General features: G+C 47.4%; 1 protein-coding gene across 1 annotated transcript in view; it reads right to left on the bottom strand.

Annotated features, from left to right (window-relative positions):
• Positions 1–18,563, bottom strand: part of RIN2 (Ras and Rab interactor 2) — a 102,765-nt gene that overhangs the window by 40,341 nt on the left and 43,861 nt on the right. The window contains exon 5 of the mRNA XM_024753735.1: positions 1,390–1,582. Within this exon, the coding sequence (XP_024609503.1) occupies positions 1,390–1,582 (193 nt within the window). The remainder of the gene's footprint in view (positions 1–1,389; positions 1,583–18,563) is intronic.

Genomic DNA, 18,563 nt, shown 5'->3' with positions numbered 1-18,563 from the left:
CTGACTCGTTCCCCATCAGGTCTCAGCAGGAATGGACGTGCCTGACTCCAGGAGTGAGGACGGGCAGGGAGGGGAACTGTTGTCTAGCAACATGGCAACCTCCCTCTTTAGAATTTTTTGCAGAAATACAGGAGCAGACCACTCAGCCTGAAAAAAGTGGGGGGCCTCACAGAAGGGGGTCCTGATCATATAGACCAAAACCAAGGGCAACAACCCGGCACGCTGGCCAAGGAATTCTCTGCAGAGATGATCGAATACTGTGCTTGTCACCCTGAGTGTGTTCCAACAGAGGACTTAGTCCTGTCTGCTTCTGTCAGATGAGAAACAAAGACTCACTTACAAGTCAAAAAGTGATCACTGACAAGCTCTGGCTGATAGAAACTTAAAAGTTTATTTTTGCGCCCAACTGTTACAACATTCTTCAGCCAGCTGCTGAAGGAATTTTCTCCTTGCCTCTCCATCTATTTCTTAGTTTCTATCTCTTGTCATGTGTTGTTTCCAGTATTAGTTTATCTGTGATTTACTGTATTTATCCTTGTTTTGGAAGTAGACATTGTACACAAGCGCTGTCCAGTAGAACTTTCTATGATGGTGGAAATGTTCACTACTTTGCGCTATCCATCCAATATGGTAGCCACCAACCCCTGGGACTAGGGAGCCCTTAAAATGTGGCTAATGCCACAGAGGAACCAAATTTTTTATTCTATTTTATTTTATTAATGTAATTTAAATAGCTACATGAGGCAAGCGGCTACCATGACAGACAGCACAGGAAATACCTACCCATCACTGAATAACATTTTCTGAGAAACTTCTCTAGCGTCATGGAGTGGGCTTGAGTAAGATGAGATTGGTCTTGGGTAGGGGGGAGCTGAAAAAACCCAACTGGACTTTGATTTGTCCCTGAGACAATCCAAGGAAAGGAGGATCACATTGACAGCCAGAGCAGACAAGACTACGGACATGGAACTTTTGAAGATTGGGTCCCATGTTGGATCGTTGGGCCCTGGCAGGGTTCCCAGGCTCATGCTGAAAGGAAAACCACAGGGGCAGCTGAGGACCCCACAACCAGACTCATCCCCAACGTCATATCTCCAGAAGGCAGGCCCAGGGCCTCCAGCCAACGGCCCCTCCTCAGGACCCTGGTGCCCAGTTACCCTGCAGACCTGGGTACACATGGTCACCGGGCAGAGGAAGGCAGAAGGACAAATCACGAAGGGCTCTGTTCCTGGGAGCTGCCTCCAGAACTTCTCTGCGGTGTAACGAGGTACACACTGGGAACTGTGCTCCCTGCAGGCTGGGAAGAGCTCTCTGGAAGTCCATGTCTTTCTCTTTAAGGAAGCGGCAGCCCTGCCCACCTCCACCTGCTTCCCCTATTCTGAGTCTTACCCCCGGAGGCTGTGCCCGTAGGACTCCTGCCGCCTCGTCTTCGCTCAGACCCAGCTGCAGCCATATGGGGTGGGTGTGCAGGAGCCGGTCCAAGATGCTGAGCCTGTTGGACAGGCTGTCGTAGCCAGAGTCCCGGGGACAGGTCTTCACATCCTTTTCCTCAGAGTAGCCATCGTCCTTGTGTCTCACCATGCTAGGAGAGAGAATTGGCAGGGGTCAAACGGCTGCGGCACAATCCCCCACACAAGGACAGCATCTCTCGGTCTCCTTGATGGGGCTGTCCTGTCATCACCACCTCTGCCTTCCCCTCCAGACTGAAAGCTTTCCGGGGGCAGACACCAAGTTCTAGTTCACTCTTTATCTCTAACGTTACAGACAGTACTCAACAACACTCAACACACCCAACCTTCTACTTCTAACCCAGTTTTCACAAGGTTCTAAACATCCTAAATGCTGTTTACTCTGTCTTCTGCCATAGAACGTTTCTTACTTTGAGCCAAACACTCTAAATTCCGTATGGTAACCGTGAAATCAAGAGCGCGACCAGGCAAGCGCTAAAAGCCAAGACAAACACTCACACTCACGCACACTCATTTTGTACCCAAAGAACTGCATTTCATTTCTTTCCAGGCACTTTCATTTTCCTTACTATATTATTTCCAATAGAAAAGCACAGTTGAATGGTGTGTTGTGCTATTCATAAAATCATATGAACATCATTCATAATTGCCATACATAAAGTGGAAACATCCCAAATCTCCATCAACTAAAGGATGGATAAATAAAATGCGGTATATCCATACAATGGAATTTGATTCAGCCATTATAGTCATTCATTCTTTTTATGAATGAGGCGCGGGTCCATGCTACGAAATGAATAAACCCTGAAGACCCCACGCTAAGTGAAAGAAGCCCAACAAAATAATGTACTGATTCTACTTATATGAAATACCTGGATTAGGGAAAAACATAGGGACAGAAAGATTAGTGGCTGCTGGGGGATGCGGAGTGGCGTTGGGTATCTCATGACTGCTCATGGGAGTGGAGGTTCTTTCGAGGTAATGAAACTGCTCTGGAATGAAGTGAGCTCATGGCTGTACAACTTCGTGAAATACTGAAAACCACAGAACTGCATGGCATGTGATGAAACCTCAAAAAAAAAAGAAAAAAAATTGGACTTCCCTGGTGGTGCAGTGGTTAAGAATCCGCCTGCCAATGCAGGGGACACGGGTTCGAGCCCTGGTCCGGGAAGATCCCACATGCCATGGAGCAGCTTAAGCCCGTGCGCCACAACTACTGAGCCTGCACTCTAGAGCCCGCGTGCCTAGAGCCCGTGCTCCGCCACGAGAGAAGCCACCGCAATGAGAAGCCCGTGCACCGCGGCGAAGAGTAGCCCCCGCTCGCCACAACTAGAGAAAGGCCGCGTGCAGCAAGAAAGACCCAATGCAGCCAAAACTAAATAAATTTATAAAAAAAGATACCATATTGCTGTCCGTCATCTCCCTTGGCACCCAACCCTAACCTTGCTATTGAGTATTTAATCCCCATTCTACAAACGAGGAAACTGAGCCCCAAGAAGCTCCTGAGCTGTCCAGAGTAATAAACAACCATGAAATGGCAGAGGTAGAAATTCCAGAGGTCTGGTGTTCCTCCAACTTTGCAAGTAACAGGTGAGATCGTGAACACGGGAAGGCTTGTATCATGTGGTGCCTACTGTTGGCCCAACCTTTATAAATATTTTCTCATCTCTTCCTCACGGTAGCCCTGAAAGGAGGGGCCAGGATCCCAGTTTTCAAAAAAAGGACCAGAGGAGGCGCTTTCCTTCCTTGAGGAGCCTGCCCAAGGGCAGGCCTCTGTCAAGAGAGGGTGGAGACCCCTGCCCAAGGCTGCTTAAGCTCTGGGGTGTCTTCCCCTCTACCACACTCAGAGCTCTCCATGAGCTGGTCATCAACATGGCCCTGGAACAGCCAGTGGGACCACCAGGCCTGACCATCCGTGTCTGCACAGCCGAGTTCAGGTGGGGTACACACCATCTTCAAATGTCTGCACCCAAAGAGACCCAAATGTATGGCCTGGAGGAAGGCTTTAACAGTGAGGAAGACAGGTGGTGGGTCTGAATGAAGGGGAGGGAGGGAAAGGAAGTGTGTCACCCCCACGTGGACCACTCCACCCCTAAGAGGAAGCCCACCTAAGTGAACATTTTGGGGCATGCAGGCTCAGAAACAGCCCCCCACGATGACAGCACGAGGGCCACCAGAGACCCCCCCCTCCCCACACCCTCTCCATCACCTCTTGACTCGCTCCAGATCTAAAGAATCTCGTGTTCCCATTCAAGATTTACATTTCCTCTGCTCTCAGATATGTGAGTGTTTTTCTTTACCGCTGCTGCAGTTTTTCAGATGGGACCATCTGTGCCCAGAGAGGGCAGTTCCTCATTCTGGAAATACCATTCCAGGGCCTCCAGGTATTTTGAAGTGAATCTTTGCAGCTCTAGGAACAAACTCTTCAAAATGAAGCTGGTGTTAAAATTCCTTTCCCATGAGGTAAGGCAGGCAACTTTATGGCAGCGATTTTCACCCCTGGCTGCCCATGAAAATTGCCTGGGGAGTTTAAATTTTTGTGATGGCTAGACTGCACCCCCAGATCCAATAAATCAGACACTTTGGGGCAGAACGCAGACATCAGAATGGTTTAGGTTCCCCAGGGTACAGCCAAGTTTACAACCGTTGCTTTGCATCAGCACTTGAGCCTGGGTGAGAAATCTCCTGGGGAGTGTGAAGCCACACTTCCTGGTTTCAGCCCCCGATATTCTGATTGTGCAGGTCCGGAGTAGGCCTAGGATTCTGCATTTGTAGCAGGTTCTGGGGTAACGCTGATGCTGCCAGTCCCAGAACCTGAGGAGCATGTGCTTGAGACCTAAGAGCAAAATATGCACTTGAACTCAGACCCAATTAGGTTTTTTTTTTTTTTTTTGGAGGGGAGGGGAGACAGGTAACAAGCCATTGAAAGAGTTCTGGGAACTCTAATAAAGATATATTTCAGGCCTGTCATCTCAAGTTGGCGATATTTTACCAAGACCAAATTCTACCACCTGTAACATGGCAATCCTGACACTCGCGTGCTGAGAGTTGACACTTCTTCCTTCCTTAGAAGGGCCCATCCTGCTCATCCAGTTGTTAAGAAGCTATACAGCAGAAACTAACACAACGCTGTAAAGCAATTATACTCCAATAAAGATGTTTAAAAAAAAAGAAAAGAAATATAAGAGTGAGAGAGATCCACCCCCCACCCCCAAAAAAAGAAGCTATAAAGACTTTGTTCTGACAACAGACCTCACCTTTAAAAACCACGGCCCAGGGCATCCCTGGTGGCGCAGTGGTTGGGAATCCGCCTGCCGATGCAGGGGACGCGGGTTCGTGCCCCGGTCCGGGAAGATCCCACATGCCGCGGAGCGGCTGGGCCTGTGAGCCATGGCCGCTGAGCCTACGCGTCCGGAGTCTGTGCTCCGCAACGGGAGAGGCCACAACAGTGAGAGGTCCGCGTACCGCAAAAGAAAAAAATATAAAAACCATGGCCCAGACAGGAAGGCGGTGAATAAGATTCATGGGGCCTCATAAAGGAGCAACCGTAAATTAGACCTTGTCTTTGCAAATGACTAAGCTCATGCTTGTCCTGCTTGTGGGGACAAGCCTTGGGAAAGAACTAATGAGGGAAATACTAAAACTGTAGTGGATGCTGTTGGTGCGCTGCCCGCCTAGACTGCCTTTACCAACCAGGCATCCATGCCCCTGCTGCTATGAGTGGGACGCGTCTGGGGTGCTAGTCCCACTTCAGAGCTCCCTGAGGGGTCAGGCAGAGGCGACACCCCTGCTGACCCCACATCTTTGCCTGGCTTCCTCCCCATCCCATCCTATAAGCCCTGTCTCTGGCTCTGTTTCTAGAGAATCCAATCCAAGAAAGAATCTGATGAGATGAATAGAACCATGATTCTAAGACAGATGTCTGCACGCAGATGTGAGGGTGGGCAAAGGATGAGTGGCTTATAAAAGATAAACCACCGAGGGCTTCCCTGGTGGCGCAGTGGTTGAGAATCCGCCTGCTAATGCAGGGGACACGGGTTCGAGCCCTGGTCCGGGAAGATCCCACATGCCGCGGAGCAACTAGTCCCGTGAGCCACAACTACTGAGCCTGCGCGTCTGGAGCCTGTGCTCCACAACAAGAGAGGCCGCGATAGTGAGAGGCCCGCGCACCACGATGAAGACTGGCCCCCGCTTGCCACAACTAGAGAAAGCCCTCGCACAGAAATGAAGACGCACCACAGCAAAAATAAATTAATTCATTAATAAACTCCTACCCACAACATCTTCTTTAAAAAAAAAAAAAAAGAGAAACCACCGAGAAGGAGACTCAGGAGATGGTCACAGTGGGAAGACTGGCGCCTGAGACCTGGCCAGCTCCCTTTTTAAGCTTTGTCTGAAAGTGGCAAATAACATCTCATGAATGGATGCTAATGAAAGACTTAGGAAACAGAACGTTCAGAGCCTTCAAATATCATCCCATGGGTTCCTTATCCTGAAGAGGAGAAGATGCCCTGACAATGGAGGAACCTGGGAGACATCTCCCTGACCAAGCGATCAGGGTCAACATCTCCAGCACCTGACGTGGTACCTCTGACCTCTGATGCTCTGAGATTATAACACCACCAAGTCCTCCTGCCCCCAAATGTATTTAACCTGAATCCACGTGGGAGGAAACAGACAAATCCAAATTCAGGGACTTCTGCAAAACCACTGGCCTGAACTCGTCAAAATGTCAGTGTGGTGAAAGATTATTTAAAGAAAAGAAACTGTGGGTTATTGTAGATAAAAGGAGACTAAACAGATGTGATAACCATGTTGAGTGCACAGAATTGATCACATATGGCCTCAGAATAAAAAGCAGCTACGGGGTTTCCCTGGTGGCGCAGTGGTTGAGAGTCTGCCTGCCGATGCAGGGGACGCGGGTTCGTGCCCCGGTCTGGGAAGATCCCACGTGCCGCGGAGCGGCTGGGCCCGTGAGCCATGGCCGCTGAGCCTGCGCGTCCGGAGCCTGTGCTCCGCAACGGGAGAGGCCACAGCAGTGAGAGGCCCGCGTACTGCCAAAAAAAAAAAAGCAGCTATAAAGAACAACTGGGAATATCTGAAAAGGGTAGATATTAGATAACATTTTTTTGATATTTAATCTCCTGACTGTGCTAGCTTTATTATGGTTATGTAGGAAAATGTTCTTGTTCTTAAAAGATGCATGAGACGCATACTGAAAATTTTAGAGGCAAAGTGTGAAGATGTTAGAAATTAAGTACCAAATGATCAGCCCCTCATGCCTTTCCACCCCCTCAAAAAAAGGGAAGAATACAGAGGTAAGGAAAATGTGGTAACATTTCAACAACTGGTGAGTATGGGTGAATAGTACCCTTCTTGCTGCTTTTCTGCAACTTGAAATTTCTTAAAATAATAGGTTGGGGGAAATGGGATGGGAAAATATATAGCATCTCACTGGGCTTTTATGAGCATAGGATTCATTTATTTATTCAACTATTACTACTATTTCCAAGTGTCTAGGCCCACTTTCATGGGGAGATGAAGCTCAATTATGGATTCAGTGAGACCCGCACCCACATGTGAAAATACTGGGCAAAGCACAGAATGCCCCACAAACCTAAGGTGCCTCCAGGGGCAGAGAAAAAAGCACTGGAAAACTCAGACAGTATGTGCTCCCACTCCAACCAACCCGGGCCTCAGGGCTCTATGGCAGATGGGTGGCAACTACACCCGCTCTGGCAGGGGCAGGGCTCTCTAACATTCTGGTCACACTCAACTTAAGACTCTTCAGAGTGTGGGATGTGAGTGGCCTTTCCACTTGGCTGTATTCCCGTCATTCCCGGCACCAGGCGTTGGTAGCCTAGGCAGGTGCAAGAAAAAGTGATGGCAGCCCGCACATCCTAATGCAGGACGGGCAGAAAGACCTGATCACAGAATCAGATTCAGCTCAGAGAAACCACAAACTTGCGGCAGTGTTCCCAAGGGATGCTTTCTTGTCCTCCTAATCCAGAACCCCAGAGGATGGCACAGTTCATTGAGGCAGCTTCTAAGGTCCAGGGTCTAAACCAAAGTATATTCAGAAAGGCTCCCTTGTCCCTCCCAACACACCACTCCCTCTCCCCAGCTCCAGCCCAAACAACACATTACTTTACAGTTAAGTCTTTTTTTTTTTTCAAATAAAGACAGGTAATTAAGAAAGCAATACATAAAATACGGGAAACTTTGACGTGAAGTTGTTTCAGTGCAGTCGATACCCTCGACAACCTTCTGTATACAAGAATCCTAGCTCAACTGTCGAATAGCAGAAATGAACTTTAAGGGAACTAGATACAAGGCAAAATGCCCAATTGTGACTCTCAACAAGGGTGGCACACGTCCATCTGGCGAATGGGTCTCAGCACGAGTGCAGTGCTCTGGAGGGCTCTGTCCTCAGTCAGGACATGGGGACAAAACAAGTATACAGAAAAAAAACAGAAAGCCCTCCAAACCTTTCCTATGTGCATTAGAAACACATCATGAAGCTGAACAATTACATTTTTTAAATGGATAATTTATATCGACACCTACGATAATATGTACTTGATTATTTTTTAAGGACAAAAGCTATTTCAATTAAATATTTTAAATGTGCTAAGACTTTTCCTTTCTAGAGCAGAGTGTTATATCCCAGTTCAATGAAAAAAGAGACAGGTTTAGTCAGTTAACAACTTGAGAAAACCTCTCGTAGAATGAATGGCAAGTGTTCTGAGGAATTATATCTATATAATTATATGATATATATAAGATGGGCTCCCAAACCAGATTCCATGGCTCCCTGGCTCGCTCTGTGTGTTTGCATCGAGGAGAGCAATGCACCTTTGCACAAGCCCTATCCCGTCTACCTTGGAATTTGCTACCTTTGCAATCTCCTTCATGGAAAAGCCGTCCTTATATTTTAACTAGGTTTTCTGCTTTGCCTCTACTAACAGAACTAGTGGGCCCTGTAAGTTGAGTCATGTGGAGACATGTGGATGACTAAGTCTGCAGGATTATTTGGAGGAAGGATTATCACAACCCCCTAAAGTACACCTTGGCTTTCGGCCTTTGTCTCCTTCTTCCCTACTCCTCGATTCCTTGCCCCACGCACCACCCTTGATCTCCTCTATCAGGCTTTACAAGAGGCAGTTCTCTTCGTGGAAGCAGTACTCTGCCCGCTGTGCCTGCTCTTTTCAGGCCAATCCTGGCTTTGGATGTGGGGCTGAGTAATTTACAAGGGCCCCCTCGTGGGATCTGAAGGGGTGAGACACAGGCTCTACCTGGGTCTTACCTCCCAGGCCCTACCTGGATTTCCAGCAAAGATAACTCTCAGGGAAGACAGAGCTCTGCCTGCAGCCCAAAGGCTGGTTCCCTGAAGGTCACCAGTGGACCTTCCAGACCTTTAAGAAAACTAATCGTTTTTCCTTACTTACACTGTAAAGGCCTAATAAAAAGTCAGAGGGTGAATCAAGAGAAACAGATGGGGCTCATTATTATCAATAAGATGCTAACGTCGTCATTAAAACAAAACAAAAACAAACAAGAGAAGAGCCCAAGGTTCCAAGTTGCTTTTGCCTAGGACTTAATTATGGCTTAAGAGTCATCTCATTGCCTATTTGCCTGACATAAAGAGCTGCAGTCCTGTTACAAAGTGAGGAACTCAAAAACAAAACAAAATCCTACCTGGTAGGATAGAATAGATTAATTTTGATATTTTATAACTTTTCAGTGGTTTATTAAAAGTTGACAGTAATTCCCAAAGAGTGCTGGATACACTAAGGTAGTTCATGGAAGCACAGTTTTTATTTTAATGTCCAGTATTTAATATAATAGTTACATGTATTTAGTGTAATTCCCAATTATGGTGGGGATATTTACTTTTTCCCCCATTTTTTATTGTGGAAAAATACACATGACATAAAACTTACTATCCTAACCATTTTTAAGTGGTATTAAATACATTCATATTGTTGTACAACCATCAGTACTGTTCAAAAAGAAACAACAGGTCCCAAATGGAGTCACTTGTGCTGAGCTCATCAAAACTTACTACCTAACCTAAGTATGGTTTCAACCTTCCCCAGGAATGGGACCTTTAACCGGCCAGCTTGAAATTTCCTTGCAAGCACTAATAAGATATTCAGCCTGAGAGACCCCTTCCTTTCCCTTAGGAGGGTGACCTTGCCAAAAACAACGAATTCCTTGCTAATAATTTCATGTTTCCATTTCCTCTCTACCTTAAAAAACCTTTCCTTTTCTGCAGCTCTAGGGAGTTCCTTTCTCCTGGCTAGATGGGATGCTTCCTGATTTGAGAATCGTCCAATAAAGCCATTCATGTTCAGAACTGTTTTCCCCTTGCAAATCTGAAGCTCTATACCTGTTAAACAGTAACTCACATTCCTCCCTTCTGCCTAGTCCCTGGAAACCACCCTCTACTTTCTGTCCCTATGAATTTCACGACTCTAAATACCTCATATAGGGACCTCCCTGGTGGCGCAGTGGTTAAGAATCCGCCTGCCAATGCAGGGGACACGGGTTCAAGCCCTGGTCTGGGAGGATCCCGCGTGCCACGGAGCAGCTGAGCTCGTGCGCCACAACTACTGAGCCTGAGCTCTAAGTAGAATCACGTGGCACTTGTCTTTTCATGACTGACTTATTAAATTTATTTTAAAATAAACGTAACAAGTGAGTCAATTTAAAGAAAAACATGAGGTAAATGAAGAGTAAAGATGGTACATGAATAAGTGAAAAATCATGGCACAATCAATGAAGCTTGGGCCGAGACAGTTCAAATGAGGAGAGAATATTTTTCCCATATTCATCTTCACAAACCCTTCTCTTAGTTTCAAGGGGGAAGGTCATCCTGAGAAAAGCATCTATTTGCCCCTGCTCAGCCCCCTCCTTGCTCACGTTCAAGCTGTTCTTGAGTGTCCACAACTGACTCCAACCCGCCTGTCAAAACCAGGCTCAAATCCTGTCCCCAGCACCCCCCCACCCCGCCCCGGGCCCCTGCAGCTGCGCTGAATTCCTTCACCCACTGTTCATATGCCTCCGGGGCGCTCACCCCATTTTACTCTGTATCACACGTATCTCTTTCTAGCCTTACTTCATCCCTTGGCCATACTCAGGCCTAACCCTGGGCAGGCGTGGAATAAATGCCTGCTCTGGGCATGACAGGGATGGGGTAGGAGGGCGATTCCTTGTGACGGAGAAAGGGGAGAAGCTCAGTGGGCAAAGAGAAGTGGGGGACCCTGGGTCTCCATAGCTTCTGCCTGGGTCCCCACTGCACATCCTCTGACTCAGGCCTGTCCTCAGCCAGGCCCCGACAACAGAATCTGGCCACCGGTTCCTGTCTCAGGAGACAAAGGGTTCTTGTCTCTGTGTTTACCAGGAAATGGGTGGGGAGGGGAAGCAGATACGCCACCCCAAAATACGCCACTTTGGCAAGTGGATTGTTTCAAGTTGAAGACAGCCCAGCTGACTCAGAGAGAGCCACCTTCCCCTTAACTGCTTGAAAGAACTCGGATAGAGGCCTGGCCAGGAAGAGAGCTACTGGCAAAGGTGACCTTCCATAACAGAAAGACTTCTCTGCATCGCAGACAACCTGTGTACCAACACCTGCTCCTCTCACCTTCCTGTGAACTGTCTTCTCCTCTTTGAAGGAGATCCCGAGCCCTTTCTTAGCTCAGGATGGCACAGAAGACTTGTTTGCTGACCGTTTTTGGGTTTCACGCCTTTAGGGCCCCGTTACGTACAAAATTTGTTTTTCTCCTGTTAAGGTCTTATGTCAATTTAATGACTAGATCAATATAGAAGCTAGAGGGTAGAAAGGAAAGTTTTCCTCCCCTACAGTGGCAAAAATCACCATAGCCAGCAAAAGCCCCCTGGCCTCTGGCCATCTCAGGGTCTGGGGCGAGAAAAGAAGCAGTCCAAATCCTTCCAGGGCGACAAATCCAAACTTTTAGCGGCTCTGTCCTCACTGCTCGTGTGTTTCCCTCGTGGACACCCCCTCCAGCCTCCCATGGAGCAACAAGGGGTGGACTTTGAGTGTAAAAGTCATTGCTGAGTTTTGGTCTAGAATTGTACTTCCACGCCTGCCAGACAAAGGGCATTGGTGCTAAGCTCTCCAATCAAGGCCCCCCAGTACAGAATGCCTTCCCCACCCCTGGGGATGAGACTTAGAATTCCAACCAAAGTGGCCGGATGTACCCCAGCTGGTTGAGCACAGGAGGCATCGGGAGATCCTCCTGGCAGGAAAGCTACCTTTGGTGAAGGAAAGGAAAAACCCAAAGTGGGAACCTCACGCGCACACCTCCTGGGGATGTACCATTCATTTATCAATGGATTCTCATTTACTCAGAATCAAACCCACCCACTTCCCACACATGTGAACGAGGCAATATCAAGATGCAGTGTTTTGGAAGGCACGTGGACCCCGATCCTAGGGTCCACTAAGCCTCGTGACCCTTAGTGGTTTTGGGGGAAGAGCATTTGTAGTCAGACCTGGATCAAAGCCTCAGTTGACTCTTTCTAACTGTGAGGCTTGGGCCCATTGCTGCCTGTCCTCCAGCCTCAGTTGCCCCGTCTCTAGAGACGGATTCTTGTCGAAAAAAGGAATCTGTTACTAAAACAAACAAAATCCGAAAAGAGCTGAGCAGAAGAGCCTGGAGCATCTTGAGAGGTACGAGTAGATCCTGTTCAGTAGTTTCCAGGATGTCTCTTATTCTCTCCTAATTTTTAGAAATTCAGAAAAAGAAACAAGGCAATGTCTTTTCACTCTAGACTATTCAAATACTATTCTACAGGGAATTCTGTGGCGGCCCAGTGGTTAGGACTCTGCGCTTCTACAGCAGGGGGCCCGGGTCCCGTCCCTGGTCAGGGAACTAAGATCCCGCAAGCCACGTGGTACGGCCAAAACAAACAAACAAAAAAAAAATGTGAGCCTTCTTGAGGATGGCTCCTGGCAGGTGCCTCTAGCTGGGGTGTTCTCCGTCCATCATCAGGGTCGAGTCCCAACCTGGACTCTGGTGCTTGCCATCCTCAACCTCCAGATGGAAAAAAGTAAGGATGGAAAGCTACTTCTCCTGATGTTTCTGTGTCGAAATTTCCAGGCATATCCTCCCTCTCCGGGAGCCTCCCTTCCTCGTTCTGCCCGTGTTGAGCCTTCAGCTGCCCCCCAGCCTAACAGAACCTCTTCACATGATGTCACCTCAACCAGCTGCAATGGCAAGGAAGATGCACCTGGACACGGCCCTCCAGAGGGCTCGGCCTTCCAGCTACAAGAGGCCAGTGCAGAGTTGTCTTCAGAATTAAGGACCAGACAGATGTCGGAGCCCTGCGTCCACCCTGGCCTTGCTCTTGGAGCTGTAGATCCTTGCCGATGTATCAAAAGGAATCCAAACACACCCCAAATACCAAGAAGTGGCTAAGATGCCAGGCTTGGTGGGAGATGAATCAGGACATCAATAGGTTCTAGAAAAATGTTAGCAGAAAAAGACTCCTCTGTAGAGAGACAGAGAAAATAACAGCTCATCCCAAACAGATCCATCTAATAAAAATTTCTGGCAAAAGGACCAGTTCCAAATTTTTTTTTTTTTTTGCGGTACTCGGGCCTCTCACTGTTGTGACCTCTCCCGTTGCAGAGCACAGGCTTTATTTATTTAGTTTATTGCCTTCTTTGAGGTCAAAACGCTAGAAATTGATAGAACTGGGCCCAGTCCTGACTTGTGCAGTTTCCCTATACCACAAAAATGGATATTTTCATTCCTCAAGGCCTTTTTGTACTCTTAAACTCTGCAAGGAAAAAGATGAACAGATTTTGGGTCACGGGCTTTATTCCTCAAGGGCTGCTGCTTTCTGGGGGAGGAGGCCTCAACTTCCTCAAAGAGATTTCTAAAAGCACGTGGTAGGAGGATTTTTGTGAAAAGGCTTCATCTACTGAGGACCAGTTGGAGAGAACAGCACAGAAAAGGGAACATTTCCCCTTCGGGGAGGAGGCCCTGCCATTTTCACGAGAGGAGAAGGATTTGGTGACTTTTTTTGCTTATGAACTTCCTGCCGTCATCTCTCCAGTGAGAGATGAAAAGGGCAGATATGGGCCAGAGCTGGCAGGGGCCTTCACTCGTTCCTGTAAAACTAAGAAAGGAACAAAGAACCTGTTGTCCTGGGAACGCTTGGAGCTGAAAGCAGGAGCATGGGCCAGGCCGGCTGGGTCTCGCCCGCTGACCCTGGAGCCCGGGCTGCGGCCAGTGCGGGGTTTCACGGAAAGGCAGCTCTCCTTTGGGTCACACCGCTGTTGTCTCCGAGCTCAACTAAATCACCACTGCATCTAACCGAGCAGATGTTTTGTGGCAGAGTCAACTACCAATGTAGCAGCCAGCCAGGGTCTGTAAAGGCCGAGATGGATCCAACTCCAAAGGATGCCACTGTCAAAATTGTGTGCCCAAGTGCAATGTGGGCAGGGATGCCAGTCCCCCGACAAAGATGGAATCAACTTCTAGGACACACTGTGCATTTCCAGGATGATCCAAAACGCCCTCGTAAGTCAGCGAAAATCACGCATGATCTGCCACTTGGATGCACAGAAAACACTGGCAGGATACGCACCCAGGCAAAGAAATAAAATAGCCAACAAGCAATCAGAAGTGGCTCTATCTCAGGCGGTGGTTCATGGTAATACTTATTTTTATTTTTTGCACTGTGCTTTCCCCACAACGTACATGTTCTACTTTGCTAATCAAAAAAGAAATCGTTATACACACTACTATATGGAAAATAGATAACTAATAAGGACCTACTGTATAGCACAGGGAACTCTTCTCAACACTATGTAATGACCTATATGGGAAAAGAATTTTAAAAAGAGTGGATATGTGTATAATTGATTCACTTTGCTGTATAGCAGAAACTAACATAACATTTAAAATCAACTATACTCCAATAAAAATTTTTTTAAAAAAAGAAATCTTACATGTCCTTTTTAAAAACCTTCCCCAATATCTCCAATCAAGACGGGCAAAACAGCTGTTTGGGGAACTTGTACTTATACTTGCTCACCTCATTCTTTAAGGCTGAGTCTCATCTTTCCTAAAACCACCTCCTACCTGGAATTACCTGCATTGTCTCCGAGGTCCCCAGGACATCTGGCATAGTCCCCATTACGTCCTCATTCCATTATTTGATACTTGTTTACAATCCTTTCTCCCTGAGGTTGGGTAACTCTGCAGGCTCCCCTGAAGAGTTATAGGTATTTTAGCAAATAGCACCCACTCAAGAAATATTTTCTGTAAATTGAACTTAATTGTTGCTACATTGGTAACAGTGTGAGCAAGGAGTTGGTCAAGCCTCATAGAATTCCTTGACACACTGTTCCAGACACTCGTGGTGCCTTGAAATCAGGAAACACCTTAAGGAACTGGGGGCAAATTGATCAAGCTAGTCATAGCAGAATATCCCCGGGACTTCCCTGGTGGCCCAGTGGTAAAGAATCCTCCTTCCAACGCAGGGTATGCAGGTTCGATCCGTGGTCAGGGAACTAAGATCCCACATGCCGCAGGGCAATTAAGCCCGTGCACCACAACTACTGAGCTCACCGCCTCAACTACAGAGCCCACGTGCCACAACTAGAGAGAAGCCCACGCACCGCCACAAAAGATCCCACATGCGTCATCGAAAAATCTGCGCGCCACAACTAAGACCCAACACAGCCAAATAAATAAATAAAATATTTTTTTTAAAAAAGAATATCCTCGATGAGCGTGATAGGTAAATGTCTTACTGCAAAACGGTTACTGCTAATTATGAACAGAGCTATGTCCCTCCAAAGCACCCCACCTGTCCTGCTTCCACTGAAGGCAGAGGGGCTGTGTCTATGGTGCCCCTTGGGGTGTTTCAGACAAATGGAGTTTCAACTGTTTTCAACCCAGGCAAAGAGCTTCTCTGTCCTGTTTGCCATCAGATATTCTTTGAGAGAGAATGTGAACAGGCAAGCACTGACAAATTAGAATTAGTGGAAATGTGCATTAACAATTCTTAGCAATAGATCATGTGTAAGACAAAGCCATAAACTTTGATAACAGCAAACACTTTTTAGAAGGGACCTAAGATACTGAAAGATACACCTAATATTCTGTAGCAAATGATTATTGTAAGCTTCCTGTGTCTGCTGCAGGAAGCAAACCAACCTTTTTGACAGGTGTGGCTGGTTCTAGGCGTGGCCTGCCCTCAGATGCCACAGCATCTGAACGAATGGCTTGAGGTACAGGCAGGTTTCCAGATATGGCAAAAGAGGAAAATATTTGTTCTTCTGGCTAACACTGCACACAACACAGACACTGTGCAAGGAGACAAAATGCAAAGCGAGTTTTGCCTCCAATGACTTTAACTTGCTTCCAAATGACCTCATGAATACATTCTCCAAGATCTCCAGAAGAGCAGAAGTAGCCATAAATCAGAGAAGAATAGTCACTCTGTCTGTGACGTTTCAAGAGAAAGAAAATGGAAAGGAATAATATGAAGTCACATTAAATTCTGTTTGAAGTTACCGACGTTGAGGACATGTATTTATTAAATACGGGAAACTGTACTGGAGGCAGATGTATTCTGAGTTTAAAAGAAGAATTTAAACGCCCATAGTAGCTGTATCAGATTTGGGCACATTCAGTTCTTAGTTATGATGCAGCCAATGGCCTTGGTCAAATGAATTCACGCGATGCTAAATATTTCTGCATATAAGTACTGAGCAAAGTAAAGGAGAAGAAGCTAAGAGATGGAGAGAATTTTGTTGGCAGTTCTTTTCTGCTGCAAGTTTACGATCTAAGATTCATAAGCAGAAATAGAAATAATAAAAGGTACATATTTTTTCTCATTATTTCTGGATTATTGTCTCTTTTCATCCCCTCCCCCAAATAATCCTTTCCATAACTTCACAGGTTTCATAAATATCACCCAATGAATTGGCTGTCAGCTCAGAATCCCCCAGGACTTTAGCCTTGAATCTAGACATATGAAAATGGTAAAAGGATGCTCTGTTAAAACTGGAGAGTCAGGGCTTCCCTGGTGGTGCAGTGGTTAAGGAACCGCCTGCCAGTGCAGGGGACATGGGTTCGAGCCCTGGTCCGGGAAGATCCCACATGCCGCGGAGCAACTAAACCTGTGTGCCACAACTACTGAGCCCATGTGTCATAACTACGGAGCCCGCATGCCTAGAGCCCGTGCTCCTCAACAACAGAGGCCAACTCAATGAGAAGACCACGCACCACAACAAAGAGTAGCCCCTGCTAGCCGCAACTAGAGAAAGCCCGTGCGCAGCAACGAAGACCCAACACAGCCAGAAATAAAATAAAAAACAGAAAACTGGAGAGTCCGGAGTCCCTAATTCCTGACTCCCAGAGCATTGAGATAAGCACTGAGTCACAACATACAGGTAATCACACCTGCGTTCATCCGTCATGGTTTCAGAAGCTCTTACACCCACACATCCATCCAAATGGCTAGATTGAAAAAGTAGCCGATAGCAAGTATAGATGAGAACAGAGCATTCAGGACTCCCACACACTGTTGGTGGAAGTGCAAATTGACAAAATGACTTTGGAAAAGTCCTGGGCACCGTTTACTAATGTGGAATATATACGCATCCTACAACCAAACAATTCACTCCCATACCCCTAACTGAAACATGTCACATGTGTTCCCCAAAAGACACGCACAAGAAATTTCACTGCAGCATTATTCAAAATGGTCCCACGCTGGAAACAAGGCAAATATCCATCAACAGTAGAATGGATACACAACTTGTGCTGTAGTCACAGAACGGAATACGTGCTGTAAGACTCCAGTCACATAAAGTTCAAAAAGAGGCAAAACTAATCGATGGCAATAGAAGGTGGTTACCTTGCCGTGCAGTGTTCAGAAGGGAGCCCCTGGGGGCACTGAGAATGTTCTGTGTCTTGATCTAGGTGCTGTGCTGTGTTTACTTTGTGACAACTCATCAAACTGTGAACTGATGTGTGTGCTTTTTCTTCATCTTGTTTTACTCTGGTGGGACTTTCTGAAATGCGGCACTAAATGCGAGAGGGTTTCATTCAGAAGCCACAGGGCAGCTAACAGGTCCCGGTTGTGCCTCTTCCCCAGACTGTAAGCCACCACGCTCCTCTTCCAATCTCGTGTTCCAACCTCTAGCCAAGTGAAGAAGTGAAGGGCTGTACCAGGGGCGGACAGTCTGAGTGTCTTGTGGTTTTGCTATCAATGCTGTTGCACAGCTGCGAAGAAGCTTGCAACTTCCCCAGGGACACAGACCCTTCCAGAAGTGGCCAATGGTGGGGAACGACTGCTACCCCGTGGCATTGGGCAGGGCTGGCCGAGGGAGTTTTGAATTCTGTGTGTCTGAACTGGGGGGTGGAGTGATGGGGGTGGAGTTTCAGGAGCCTGGGCACCCCTAGCCATCCACTTGGGCTGTACAGAGGGGCAGTGACAGCCATCATGACCTGGTCCAGCTGGGATCCCCAGGGCGCCTGCACACCCAGCCGGAGCCTCTTTTAGTGAAGTTGTTTTGCTAGATCCCTCTTTCTACCTGAGGACAAAGGGATCTTTGGAGATGGGCCTCAGACCAGAGGTGATGTGTCCAGGTGGGGATGTGGGTGGAGCACTGATGACGTGCCTTCCCAGAGACACCCTTCCCCCAACTGCAAAGGGATTGGGAAATCGCGGGGGAAGGAGGGGAAAGTAAAAAGCCTTTATTTTCCCAGACTCTAGTCTTTGGGGGAAAGGGGTGGGGAGAAGGAGGGAATAAGCCGCAGCATTTGGAGAGAGCATCGACAAGAAACCCGTCAGCCTCCTCCGGGCTTCCCAGCTTCTCTTCAGTAAAACACCAGCAGAGGGCCTGGGGCGGAGCTAATCAGCTGCTCCCTTATTGGTAAACATTACAACAGCCTGTAACTCAGAACTGATGGAGGAAGCATGGCTGGAACACAGGGGCAAGGGGTTCTGGGCCCTCCCTCCGCTTTGCTAGGGAGGAAGCTAAGGCCTATCACACATCTTCAACTTTTTTTTTTTTTTTTTTTTTTTTTGGGACCGGGGCCC

The sequence above is a fragment of the Neophocaena asiaeorientalis genome, unplaced genomic scaffold (genome assembly GCF_003031525.2).
Source record: "Neophocaena asiaeorientalis asiaeorientalis breed wild unplaced genomic scaffold, Neophocaena_asiaeorientalis_V1.1 scaffold302, whole genome shotgun sequence".
In the NCBI taxonomy this organism is placed as follows: Eukaryota; Metazoa; Chordata; class Mammalia; order Artiodactyla; family Phocoenidae; genus Neophocaena; species Neophocaena asiaeorientalis.
Note: the sequence above shows the minus strand (reverse complement) of the source record. Positions and strands in the feature narration are given on the sequence as shown.